The sequence below is a fragment of the Excalfactoria chinensis genome, chromosome 8 (assembly GCF_039878825.1).
Source record: "Excalfactoria chinensis isolate bCotChi1 chromosome 8, bCotChi1.hap2, whole genome shotgun sequence".
NCBI classification, from domain to species: Eukaryota; Metazoa; Chordata; class Aves; order Galliformes; family Phasianidae; genus Excalfactoria; species Excalfactoria chinensis.
This window is the reverse complement of record NC_092832.1, coordinates 6,963,533-6,976,693: the sequence shown is the minus strand read 5'-3', so window position 1 is coordinate 6,976,693 and position 13,161 is coordinate 6,963,533. Positions and strand designations below refer to the sequence as shown.

Below are 13,161 nucleotides of genomic sequence, written 5' to 3'. Positions count from 1 at the left end.
CCCCTGGATTTTCGTTAAAAATTCATTGTTTATTTATCTAATTTTGAAATTGAACCTTAAATTGTCATTTCAGTACCAATCTCTTGAGAGATATCCAGCTTGTTACTTGAGGGAGAGTTGCGATCAGTCCCAAAGGACGTTTAGTTACGTTAATCTATTGCAAAACAACGTGTGTCAGTTTTCATAGACTGTTTTCTAGCATTTCTGGACTTTAATAATTTTCTTTTTGCTATTCTAACGCATGTGCTGTAAATTTCTCTGCCATATCCTGACTCTCGGTTCCATTTCCCTCATTTCCTCTGCTCTGCAGAGCTATGGCGCAGTGTGAGAGCAGGCAGTCATTTGGGGGCAGGGGGGAAAAGCTTGGTTCCCCCTTCTGGGAAAACTGCCAGATATCGACCACTTCAAAAGCTGAAATACATTCTGAGAACTTTGATCAACAGTCTTAAAACATTAGGCTAATTCTTCCTTCATTTTCAGTGCATGAGAAACCAAAAAGGTCAAATATGACTTGAAAAGCATGTCAATTAAGGTGGATGTGAATGCCTTGGTGCTTGAAGACAGTCATGAAATCCAGCCTTTCACTTTAACTATGAAATTTTTATAACAATGTTTGCATTAAGAATACAGAGGCATTATAATGTGTACTGTTAATGATATTTCAAGTCTGTATATCAAGCTGAATTTTCATGTTGGGGGAAAAACAAAGATTTGTGTCTATGAAGACATCATGCTGTCCATACCTGGGTGATAACTGAACTACAAAGGCCGCTCTGAAAGTTATGCCTCCTATCAATTTCCATAGAAACAACAAGAGAGAGCACAATTATACTACTTGGTAGAGCAAGTTCTCAGCTACAAAACATTCTTTTCAATGCAGTCACACCATGATCTGTGTGTTTTCACTGGTGATGACCAACAGCCTGCATGCTGCGATCTGCTTCTCAAACAAACCATCCACCACTTCACTTTGCTGCATACACTTTGGTCTCCATAAATGGTCAGCTAGCATCGGTGAACATCAGTGGGTGCAATTTTTCTCATGTGGAGGATTTTGGTGACACACCAATGTTTCTTATGCACTTCCACATCAGATGCCATTCTGTGAGGGCCCATCTGCTGCCATCTGTCACATGCCAACAAAAGGGAACAGAATTGGTGGGAAGGTTTGACCTCTGTTGCCGTCCTATGCCTCTCACAGCATTGGCCAACACCATAAAATAGAAGGCATTACTTTCAGAGCAGCCTTTGGAGCTTCTTTGCTACAGAAACCATCTAATAAATATCTAAAAATAGAATTGGAGGTTAGTAAGAAATAAAGTGTTGCAGTTATTTCCAAGGGCTTCATCCTGGGGTTATAAGCATCCCATGTTCTACCCGCACGTGTTCCTGAATAGTGCACATCAGGAGTGCTGATGTGGTGTGCTCTTTACCCCTTCTTTTTCCTTTTTCACCTCACATCTCAAGTACTGCATGCCTGCCTTTCTGACTTATGCAAGTCTTACAGCTCTATCCCTGCTTCATTTTTCCTGGCAAGGCTGAGTTAGTAGTTAATCCCTTTCTGTGGTTCACCGTTTGTCTTTGCTCACAAGCTCTGCTCTAACTTACTCTTTTCCTTTCTTAGAGTTACCACATCTCTGGCAGCATCTTTTTTGTTCCAAAAAGACCACCAGTTTTGATCATTATTTATTTTTAATGAACCTTTCCAACACGAGTGTTTATTTTCCGCTATTAAAATTCTGGCTGGAATATGCACAATATTGGTAAATGCTATGTTAATGCTTTATAAATGTTAACCTATGGAATGGCTATGTGTAGAACCCGGTGTGCGCAGAGCCAAGCGGAGGTAATAGGAAGGACAAGCAGGTGATGTGACAGGAACCGCTCACGGGGTTTGTTGTTGCTTCTGAGTCTGGATGATATGGAGTAATATCTGGCAATTGTTCTCAGTGCTATTGATCTTAGTAAGGTGCTCCAGTTATTTCAGCCCTAAAGGAAGGGTCTGTGTGTCTGTAAAGCTTTGCTAGTCTCCCCCCTCCTTTGCTGTTAGACTAAGTCTCTGTCCTTAAGAGTGGTTTATCAGTTATCTTCTGATGATGGGGCACTATGTTACAGTACAGGCAAGTCTGTGAATGGACAGCTGGTTTTGTTATACAGGGATGTGAACCGTGAAACTAGCATGAACTTAAATACAAGCTGCTTAAAATAGTGTATTTTAAGAATGTTAATGTCTGGTGAGTGACTGTAAGGCTGTATTTGCTCAAGGTGGTATTTTTAAAAATAAGCTTCAGCTCCTAAAATACCTTCTGAACCTGCATATTTCAACAGAATTGCAGAGTGGTCGCCATTCTGCCTCGCACTGTTCCACCTTCCCTTCCATTCAGAAATCGGAGACCTCTGTGTTAGAGATGTAAACAACACGTCCTTTTATCCAGCGCCTAACATTCATTATTCATTGTGCGTTGTCAGTGAATTGCTGCTCCAGGCCTGAATTAGAGATAATTAATCTTAGGAAAGCACTTGTAATTTCACACTGTGTGAAGCACTTTTGTCTTGGCACAGCGGTGGCAAAATACTGTAATGCTCGTTGTTGCTGTTCAGTATTATTTCTTAGTATTTATGTGCGTTTGAATCTTATTTTGCTTGTTTGTAGGTTTATGTTGCAGCAGAAATGTTTGCCTTTTGTTCTACAAGTATTTTTAAGCTATTTTTATTTTACACCGAATTTTAAACAGGTTAAATAGTCATTTAAATAGTGAGGTTAAAAAGACCTTTCTTAGTACTGGAGGGGAATTCTTGCCAAAGGGATGGAGGAGCAAGCATTCCTCTTTTAGAGCTGGGAGGGGAGGGTGTTGAAGTAGGCTCCCACCTTATCATGTTTTCAAAGTGGTGCAGTATGATATTGACACATTCATTTTACTTGAGAAGTTGAGTTAAATCGGTGGTTGGTGATAGAACAAATAGAGTCTACACTTAGAAGCTAAGGCTTGATGTTTTCCATCTGGTGGCTGTTGTGAAACCTTCTGCTGTGCACAGAGCTTTTGAGGAGCAGTAGGTGTGTGTGTGTCAGCCTGCATGCAACAAGTTGACTCAGGAAGCTGATTGCACGTATTGCAGCCTTTTTGTTTAGTTTACACATCTGCGTAGGGAACAGTTTGTGTTCTGTGCCTTAAAATAGATCCCGAGTGGTTCTGTGAGTACTGGGATCTCCTGATGGCTCTTACTGCTGATGCTCCTAAATGCTGAAGGGACAGTTTTGGGAAGGGCTTGAAGAGGTCCTCACATCTCTCCAGCCCTGTTTGCCCAGCTTCGTTTGGGAATTCCCCAGTAATTGCTAGACATGGTGCAGCCATTGCCACAGTGATATTCTGATGATGCTTCGTGAAATGTGAAGCATTGGAAAAATATTAAATATAACTTCTGCATATTGGTAGGTTTTCCACAGCAAACGGAGTTGGTCACTTCAAAGAAATGTTCATCTTATCACAGTCCTTGTTATCCTAATCCTGATGTTGTCAGTGAAGTCAAGAGTTAGAATTTATTGTTAGTCTATTGAATGCCCTGATAACCTAATCAGGATGCAGCAGGTCTTATTGCTGACCATCTAGACTGCGTGTGTGTAAGCACTGCTGTAATTACTGCTGGCTCCTAGCAGTCACTGTGCAAACTTTATCCTCGCAGGCCTCCACCACAAGAACACAGAGCTGCTTGCTGGGAGGAGGAGGAAGGCTGGCAGCTTCATCCTCCTCGGCACGTCTCCACTTTGCATTGTGGTGGTTGCTTCCAGGCTGCCTGTCACTAAAGCTTTCTGACGGTCCCAAAGATTAATCACTTGGGTTTCATTAGATCTTTATTGCGCAAATAGGTCGCCTTGCTGTAACAGTGCAGGTACAGGGAAGACCAGTCAGTTGCCTGCTGGGTGTGTGCTGCTGCAGCTAGAGCAGAGTTAGACAATAAGTCTGTGCTGAGAGAAGTGACACTCCTGCATGGTAATCTGTCTCCTGCAATTCCTGTATTGCAGGTGCTCTGATTCCCACCGGGTGTCTCATGTTAGTTTTGACTGGTGCTTGAAAGGATGTTCTTATGCTTTTAATCTCTTCCACTGAGGCTTCTGTTTTTTGGTGTGAGGTGTTCTTCAGTGCTGCATTACCTTCTGATGCTGAAGTGCAGAGGGTTTTTGTTGTGCTCACATCAAGCTCCCTGTGAGCTGACCTGGCTTAGCGCAGTGGTGGCCTCTGCTCTGAGCAGTCTGGTGGAAGGAAAGGGCGGTGTGTTGAGAAGGTCACTGCCAGCTGGTTTGTTGTGATGGGCAGAGGGCCTTCAGAGGCCATGGGTTTGGTGGTAGTGGGTTTTTTTTTGTGTGTGTGTGTTTGTTTGTTTGCTTGGTGTTGGTTCTTAGTCTTTTCTTTGGAGAAAGTTCACATCTTTGAAACGAGAGTCCTGGATTTGAGGAGAGGTGTGTGCAATTTTCCTTTTGCTAATCTCTTAGTTTGCTGGGAAAGTCATTTATGATCTCATGCCTTCCCAGTGTCCCTCTGTTAATGTACTGCCTCTAGTATTTACAAGTTTCCTAAGTGTTCCCTAGGAAAATTATTACAGTCCTTCATGACTGTAGCAAATAGTAGGGTTGTAAGTGTATTTAAAGATGATTCAAGAGCGCTGTTTTTTTCATTCAGAGTTGAGATCTATAGCATATGCAAGCGGTTTCATCTCCTTGGCTAGATGTGATCCTGACCTGAATAAGTAAACTCTGCTGTCTTTTCCATCAGTGCTGTTCTGGTATCTTTTAATACTTGTACCTCTGACTTCACATGCAGTACTCTTTCCTGTTAGATCTGAAATTGCTTTATTTCTTAGTGGCAGCATTGCTTTCTGGTGACTGACCCTGCTGTTTCTGTTATGGCCTCTGGAACCTCTTCCTTGAGGAGGAGCTCTTGTTACTTGTAGCTCACTATGTTTATTACTCACCATCCTGGTGTCAAAGTAGTCAGGAGATGTTTTATTTGCTTTCTTATTTGGTAGTTTAGTTTTCTTTCCTTCTCTTCTGTTTCTATTTTCCCATCTCCAGGTTTGGCATTTTCAATAATGCTTTTGTGCATATGTTGTGTACTCAAAGGACTGTTGCTCCCTGTCTTTGTATCTGGGGTTAGTTGTGAGATATTACATCGAAGTTCTCAGGTGTGAAGACAGAAGGAACTTAGGTCAAGTATAAGTATGTAGAGTGAGCGTGAAGATTCAATGGCCAGGAAAAAAAAAAACTGTGAACAAAAATGTGAATTAGTGAAGGGTAATGTGGTTGACTGTGCAAGAGGCAAAGATGAGTTACATAGTTACATTGCAGAGTAATTTGGAGCAGATGGGAGGTGGGAAAAAAAAATGAAGAACAGAGATGCTGAACTGTAAAAGGCTGTAAGAGTCAAGGTGACAGATGAGGGTTTAGACCAAAGTGCTGTAGTAAACAAATTACAGAACTCAAATCACTTCTTTCCTTGCTGAAGGGCAAGAAATGCTTGAGAAGGAATCAGAGGTGACAGTGAAGTTTTGATCCTGAGGGAACAGAAGCGTATGCAGTCTTGAAAATGGCAACAGAGGGCTGTAGTGAGAGACTAGGGGAGAAGGGCTGGCAGGCTCAGCTCTAGAAAGAATCAGTTTCGAATAATAGTGTGGGAGGTATGGGACTGGAAGCTGACATCTGGATTAGAATTGACTTGAAGGATAGGTGCTGAATTATTTCCATGTTTTTGAACAGAGAAGTAGAGGTGGCAGCTACGCTGGCAGAGAACTTGTACTTTCATCGTACCTGCTTCCTATGAAGGGGCTACAAGAATTGATAGAGCAGCAAATCAGTGCTTGGGGAGTGCAGTGTTAACAACTGCACAAAGAGCATCAGGAGTATTTCTTATTACAGTACTACCTTTTGTCACATGTCTAACTTCCTTCAGTGTCCCATTGAATCAGTCAATAAATATATTTTATCTCTTGTGCGCAGATATTTGATTTAATGGATGCCAAGGCCCGTGCTGACTGCATCAAAGAAATAGATCTTCTAAAGGTAAGAGTTGTGTTTTTAAAGAAATGAAAATTGGCAGCTATCATCAAAGTATGTGGGCTTCTTTCACAGATGTATTTGAAAGTGGCCACTGCTACTTGTGTAGAGCTTTTAGAAGCCTCCCTTCAGGAATCCTTGGTTGCTTTGAAAATTAACATTGAGAAGCGAATCCTTGAAAACTTTTCAAGTAGAAGTTAGTGAAAATACAGTAGTGTAGACACGTGGCTTGTGTTCAGTGAAATAACTCATTTTAAAAGCTGACTTGAATGTTTCAGATGCTGTTGCTGAGAGACAGTTAAAAAAGTTGTTTTTCTTTCAGTGCAACTTTGACCTCAAATGGCCGCAACGTTCTTGCAGTCTTGTGTGTTCTTTTAAAATGTCTTTCTATAAATGCTTCTTGTAAGCACAAATGTTTTGTCTTTTACTGTAGTAAATTTTAGGCATTTTGTTTGCCCAAATAAGAATGTTACGTTCATGAAAGATAAGGCATCACACTAAGATGTGCATTACAAATCTGCTTTCCTAGCAACTGAATCATCCAAATGTAATTAAATACTACGCATCATTCATTGAAGACAACGAACTGAACATAGTGTTGGAATTAGCTGATGCTGGGGATCTCTCAAGAATGATAAAGGTAAGATTCTTTTAATTACTAAGATTTATTCATACTGAACTTCTCTAGTTATTCTTTGTTGGATCCGTGCTGGGTTGAGTGTGGTTAAAATGACAGGAAATGTGGAGAAAAGTGGAGTGTTACACTGACCTTTGTTTTTTTTTAATGTATGCCCAACATTGATTTGCTTGGAAGTATTTTAACGCTGTTGCTCACAGTGTAAGTGCAGGTGGGTGCATAAACAGACTTCACTTATAACTGGAGAGAGGAAAAACCTAAAGAAAAGCACTGTCACCACCTTTCAGAGCAGTACGTTTTGATGTCTTCCCTGATTCTTGGCACAGTTGTGTTTTCCTGTACTTTACAATAGCCCTGAAAGCAGAAAGGGCTGGTGTCAAAAGGAGGAAGTGGTTGCTTCTTTATTTTGACTTCTGACTGCCAATCACTACAGCTAACAAAATAATGATTGAATCGGAAATCAGTGCATTGTTTTCCAGGTCTTTTTAAATACTTATCTTGAGCCTAACGAGTGTTTTGAAAATGTATTTCATGATCTGCTTGAAATCACGTGTGGTTTTTGTTGATATGTGGTTGTGGACTATTGGGTTAAGTGCTTTATTCTGTATGACTTAAATACCAGCTGACTGAGAATGTTTACCCAAGAGCTGTTGTTGGAACTTCATGTGCTGAAACTTGCATTAACTTTTAACCAGCTTTTTTTATCTGATAGTCATCTGACAATCATCTGCCCTTTTTCCACCGAGTCTCAGTTTTGTGTTTCTCTGATGTGCTTTCTTGTGTCTTCACCAACATTATTGTTGTTGATGCTGCATAGCTCTGGGAACAAATAACACCAGGCAGTTACTATTCTCTCAGCAACATCTGGGTCCAGGGCAGCGTTCTGTTTGATTGAGAACCTACATGAATGAAGAATGTTAATTTCTTCCCTAATGACTCTAATACCGATTTATTTTTCTTCGAACTCTTGAAGAATGTTGCCTTCTAGATTGATAGCTGTACAGCAGGACAGTCAGAATTGGGTTCTGAAGAGACTGACAGTGTTCTGTTAATATTTATATCCAAATCTGATATTTTTCTTTGTCTCGTAAATTATTTATTTTGTTGGGCTACATTTCCTAAAACATAAAGGAAGGTTTGTCTTCCTTTTGAATGTTCAGGTTTGACACAACAGTTATTAACATGAGTATTCCGTGAGACATTGCCTTGTGGCATATCTGGTCTTAGGACCCGTTGAAGCTTTTTCTCCCCCTCTCACTTTATTTCTTTTTGTTTAAACCCAGTGTGTGAATAATGGCTCCTTCAGTGCAGTTGGCCTCATTACCCTTTGTCCAAGTCGGTGGGTATTTCGTACCGGCTCAATCTTGGAGGCAGTTTGTGATTGTCCTCTTAACACAAGGATCATGTTTAATGTAGCAAACCTAGATTGCTGTTTGATGTTAATGACAACCTATCAGGCAGTTGTTAAATATGTATGAGGTGTCACAATGCGCTCAGTCTTCATATTGCTTATGGAGAAGAAAATGGATTGGTAGACTGTTTGGATGCTAACAGTGTAAGTGTGGGGGCATCAGTTACAATGTCTTTTGAACAAAATATGGTTAAAATTGCCCGAGAAATAAATAATAGGTAATGATGTGGAAAACTTCCTAGCATAATGTCTGCCTGTCACGTTACTAAGGTAAGTATGTTGTGTTATTAAGCAAGCAAGCTATGTTTTGGTTTCCAGTATTGCTGGATTGCTGCTCTAAGTTTGCTAGAGGATGTAGAGGCACCCCCAGAGGAGTGTTTGGGTATTTGACTGCTGCGTGATTTGTAGAAACAAAGGTGGAACATGTTTTTATATTTGTAAATGACCGTGCCTTGAATGACACTCAAACTGGTTTTAACGTCAAGGAAAACTACTTAACTAGTTTATTTGGGTGTTTGTTATGACATTATTGGCACATCAGAATGCTTGCAAAGCTGTGGTGCCTCACAGTGTACCTTAATGAATTCTTTAGTCCTTCCCTTAATGAACCAAGTCCTCCCAGTCCAGCTTTTGTACTGTCCCTCTTGTTACCTGTGAATAATACTCTCTTTGTCCCCATTGAGTAGACAACTGGGGAAAATCACTTGATGCTTTCATAGTGGGGTCCAATAATGGATTCTAATAGAATTCATATAATTTGACGTATGGAGGAGGGGGAAAAAACCTCTGCATTGGCATTTATGGATCTTATAATGAAATAAGGATCGTCTCATGCACATTTGCTTCTCTCCCTTTACCTCCTCCCCCCCACCCCCCCACAATGTAATACAGGGATTCAGTAAGACTTTCACTTCATCTCCCTGCTCTCATTTTTCTCTGTCAGACAGATGCATTCTGTACAGCCTCCCTTCTCAAAAGTAGAAGGTCCAGAAGCGAGAGGTGTTTTTTTTTTTTTAATTTATCTTAGTTTTTAGTGGCCACTTTCTTGAACGAGTCATGTTAATAACGTGGAAAGAGAGCCGAACCCCATCAGTCTGGGAAAGAGTCTTTTGACTTAGCATTGGTATTGCACTGAAACATACACAGCTCTAAACCGGGTAAGCCGTGTGCACGCAGGGTGAAAGGAGGAAGAAGTTCCAATCTTCCATATCTGTAAAATTGGCTGCTGGATGCCATTGCATGGAAGATTTTCTGAGTAACTATTAGAACTGCTGTGCCTGCTTGCACTTCCTTGCAATCTACTGGCACTCAGTGCCTGCGATCCCTACTGGGGAATGTGGCAATCTGAAGATGATACTGTTACCAGGGTTAAGGGTGGTCAGAGTCCTGGTGCTACTTTGTAACGCTGCCTCTTGCTACAGTATAAAATAAGTTGTAAGTCAGGTTTGGGGCTTGATGTCCTGTTTAGTTAGTGACTGTGCTCTTCCAGCACTGTGACAGGGTGAATGTTGTTGTGTGGTGGTGAATCTGTGGGCTTAGTGGTTTCAGATCTGTTTTTTCTAGGAAAACTGGTAGATATTGGGTAAGGAAAATACCATAAACACATATGAACCTAATGGCATTAGCCAAGAAAATACATCAGAATGGTTCAGTAGGAAATAGGAATTAAAGAAAAACAACCAAAACTGGCGAGCAAAGGTGTGCTGATGATGCTGAAGTGATGGCACTTGAACTATATTGAAGGATAATTAGAATATTTTTGTTTAAAATTAAAGAACTTTTAGGTCTGTTTCCCTACTGTAGATACTTTTAAGTTCACCAGGAAAAAAAAACCTAAAACTGGGTAAATCATGCTGATCTTCGGGAAGTTCATCATGTGTTGGGAACAAGCGTGAAATCTTTTATCTAAAAAGCTGAGAACATACTGGCAGCCTTCTCAAGAAAGGGAAATTGAACTCTACCAAATGTCATCTATGCACTTCACCCATTATTCAGAGTTATGTATCTTTTTCCATGCTACGTTTAAATAGGATAAGCACTGCTATCTAAATGCAACAAGCCAGTAATTACAAACTTAATGAAATACTTGAGAGCAGTATGAGCTCCATGCTGATTTGTCAGGCTTCTGTAGTTGAAAGCAACGTACTCTTTGTCCTTGGCCAAAGGTGTGTGTGCATTTATATATTTAATAGGACAATCAAAACAGTGACAGCTGTAGGTAGCACGTCTGAATTGCTGGTTGTGGAGCTGCGGTAACTTCACCTGTGTTTCGACTTCTTTTGTTTGTCTTACTGATGATCAAATGATGTTTTACCTGGTAAGGTTATTTTGGTCTTTGCTGTGTGAAGTTGCATCAGGCAAGTTCTCTCCTAGGATGCACACCTTCCCATCCCTCGCCGTGTCAAAATATATCAGGAATGAACTGTTTAGGAGCATATTCGCAGTGCTAAGGGTGTACCTTGGGCTTGTTGGTACAATTCAGAGCAGAGCTGGTCTGTTACTTTGCTTCCACAGCACTGTGGGACAGCTTTCATTTCACGAGGGTGTAAGGAGTGGAATTTCTGCTTCAATCACGTTCAGCTCGGTCAGCCCATAGTACTGATCTTGCTAATGCGAAGCTGCTGCAAATCCACTGCAGACTCCCCATGACTGCAACCCCTGTGCTGTATGGCGTGTTGTGACCAGGGTGAGATGATGGTGAAAGCTGATAGCACATACTAGCACTATGTTGACATTTCTTAATTGCAAGAGCAATAGATGGCTTTTGCTGAGCTAATTGGAGGATTTGGGGGAGCATGAAGCTAAGCGAAAGGAAGAGATGCATGGTCAGAACAGAGCAGATCTGGTGTTACCTCTGCCTAGGGTGAGATCTGGTGTCTCAGTTGACCACCAGCTATTGACTAGATGGGTTGGCTATTGCTTGGTCATACAGAGTGCTGAGTTGGAGCAGTTGTAGGAAGTGGTTGGCCTCTGTGTTTAGCAGGCTGATGGTACGACAGTGCTGTTTTCAGTGCACTTGGGTGGCAGTGCTGCAGCTGCGATGTTGTGCTGCCCACCCAGCTGTGTTGTAGCAGGGCAGGAGTTCTGCTCGCTGTGAGGGCTGCTGGAGATTCAGCTGTGTGTGAACACATGGTTGGTTTGTCAGAACAAAACAAGTTCACATAAAAATGTTCCATGCCAGCTGACCACTTCCCTGCATATCCAGATAGGGTGATTTAGTAGAAGGCGAAGGAAACATCCGTGATTCTGCCAAGATGTGATTTTTCCTTGTGTATTCGTTTTAAAATTGAGTAAGCATTTTGTCTGAGATGCTGTAGCCCCCTGTGGATTGGAGCAGATGTAGAACTTGAGAAGAGGGTGCTCAATCTTTGCAGAAGAGTTTGTATGTGCTTAGTAGAAATGGCTGGGTCACTGCAGCCGAGGTGGTGACGTTCCTCCATGGAGAGCTGCACAAACCTCTTGCATCTCCTAATGCTGACAGCATTGCATACCAGCTGAGTGAATGAATGCTTCAACCTATAGCACGGGTGACTGAAACAAAATGAAATGGCTTTGCCAGAAATAGCTTTTTTCCAGATGTTTTGGATTGGGCTAAAACTTCACTATTTCTCAGAGGGTGCTTATTCTTTCTAACACGGAGTAATCTGAGCCGAAGGTGGGAAAGACAAAAGACCTGGTGGAGAGGAGAGTTGGCTGGGACAAGCAACCAAATTCTCCTGAAATGGGGAGAGCAACTAATGCTGAGACTGGGAAAGGCCAGTGAACTGAGAGCAGCTGGTGAGCAGCTCTTGGGAAAAGGCAGACTGGGCAGTTACAGCACAGGGCTTTAGAGAGAGACTAACGAATATGTCAGTGGGAATAAGAGTGATGCATTGGGAGAAATGGGAGCCTGGTGTTGAACCCAGCGAAGGAGCGGTGTGTTTCCAGACAGTAGGACAGGCATGGCAAGGAACCTGGGGAAACAAATGAGCTGTCAGCAGGCAGAGAGCCGGGCTGGGGTGAGTTGGCCTGGCTGGGGGTAGGCAGTGATTGCATACAGCAGATAAAATGGGATGAAGGGATGGAAATGAAGAGACAGGTCTGAGAGGCATATAGAGAAGAGGCAGGTTGTGCAGGGGTTACAGACAGTCCGAATGTAATGGGGGTACAAGGAACCTGTTCTGCAGGGCACTGCCACCTGGGGAGCGGAATGAGCCTTGAGGTGAGGAGTGTGGCTGTTCTGCTGCTGGCAAATGTAAATGTCCACTGGTGGTGCCCAGCTGTTCCCTGCTGACGGATTATATTTGCTGTGCAAGTTGCTTGGTCAGCTCCTGCACTAGCTGTGGCTGTAAAAGTGCCAACTCTGGTAAGCTGCTGTGTGATGGAGAGCTTGCATTTGTTGTTATATATCTATATCTATATATGTGTATTTGTTGTTTTTTAAGTTGAGGGCATTGCATATTACCTAAGTAAGCATCATGGAATCTGCAAAATGTAGTAATCAAAGCTAGAAAGCAATATGACTGAGTATTTTATACTCCAGCAATTTACAGGTTTAGCTTTTTCTTGATGAGCCACTGTTCAGAGTTAGGGATGCAGCTACTGTAGGAGAGAAGTGTGGTTGCACATTATGCTCTGTGCTGCCTCCTGTGCTGTAGTGGTAGTTTCCAAGGCGGGGAATTCAGGGAAGACAGAGGTTTTGTGGTTAATGCAGTTGAATGCTTTCCAGAGACAGTTCTTTCTCTTGGTTTCTGGTGCTGCTGTTCATAAGGGATACTGTATAAACTGTTTGAGCTGCTTTTTTGACGGGAACTGTAATTGCTTGTTCTGTATTTCTGATAATCAAGGTAGAACTGGGGTTTGATTTGCGGAAGTGCTGAGCGTTCACAGCTCCATCTGATCTGAGCAGAAACTGCTTTGAAGATGAACTGTTCTGGAAAGCCAAGTATGTCCAAAAGGAGGTGCTTAAGATTGGTGCTAAAAGTAATTAACGCTTCCGGTCTGGATTCTTTGCTCCCTATTCTAATCTGTAAAGTAGGGATGTTACCATCTCACCATTATTATTATTTTTTTTGCCATATGTGAAGA

General features: G+C 41.9%; 1 protein-coding gene across 5 annotated transcripts in view; it reads left to right on the top strand.

Annotated features, from left to right (window-relative positions):
• Positions 1–13,161, top strand: part of NEK7 (NIMA related kinase 7) — a 57,989-nt gene that overhangs the window by 13,139 nt on the left and 31,689 nt on the right. For all 5 annotated transcript variants that reach the window (XM_072343079.1, XM_072343083.1, XM_072343078.1 and 2 more), the window contains exons 4-5: positions 5,990–6,052; positions 6,576–6,686. In XM_072343079.1, coding sequence (XP_072199180.1) covers positions 5,990–6,052; positions 6,576–6,686 — 174 coding nt within the window. The remainder of the gene's footprint in view (positions 1–5,989; positions 6,053–6,575; positions 6,687–13,161) is intronic.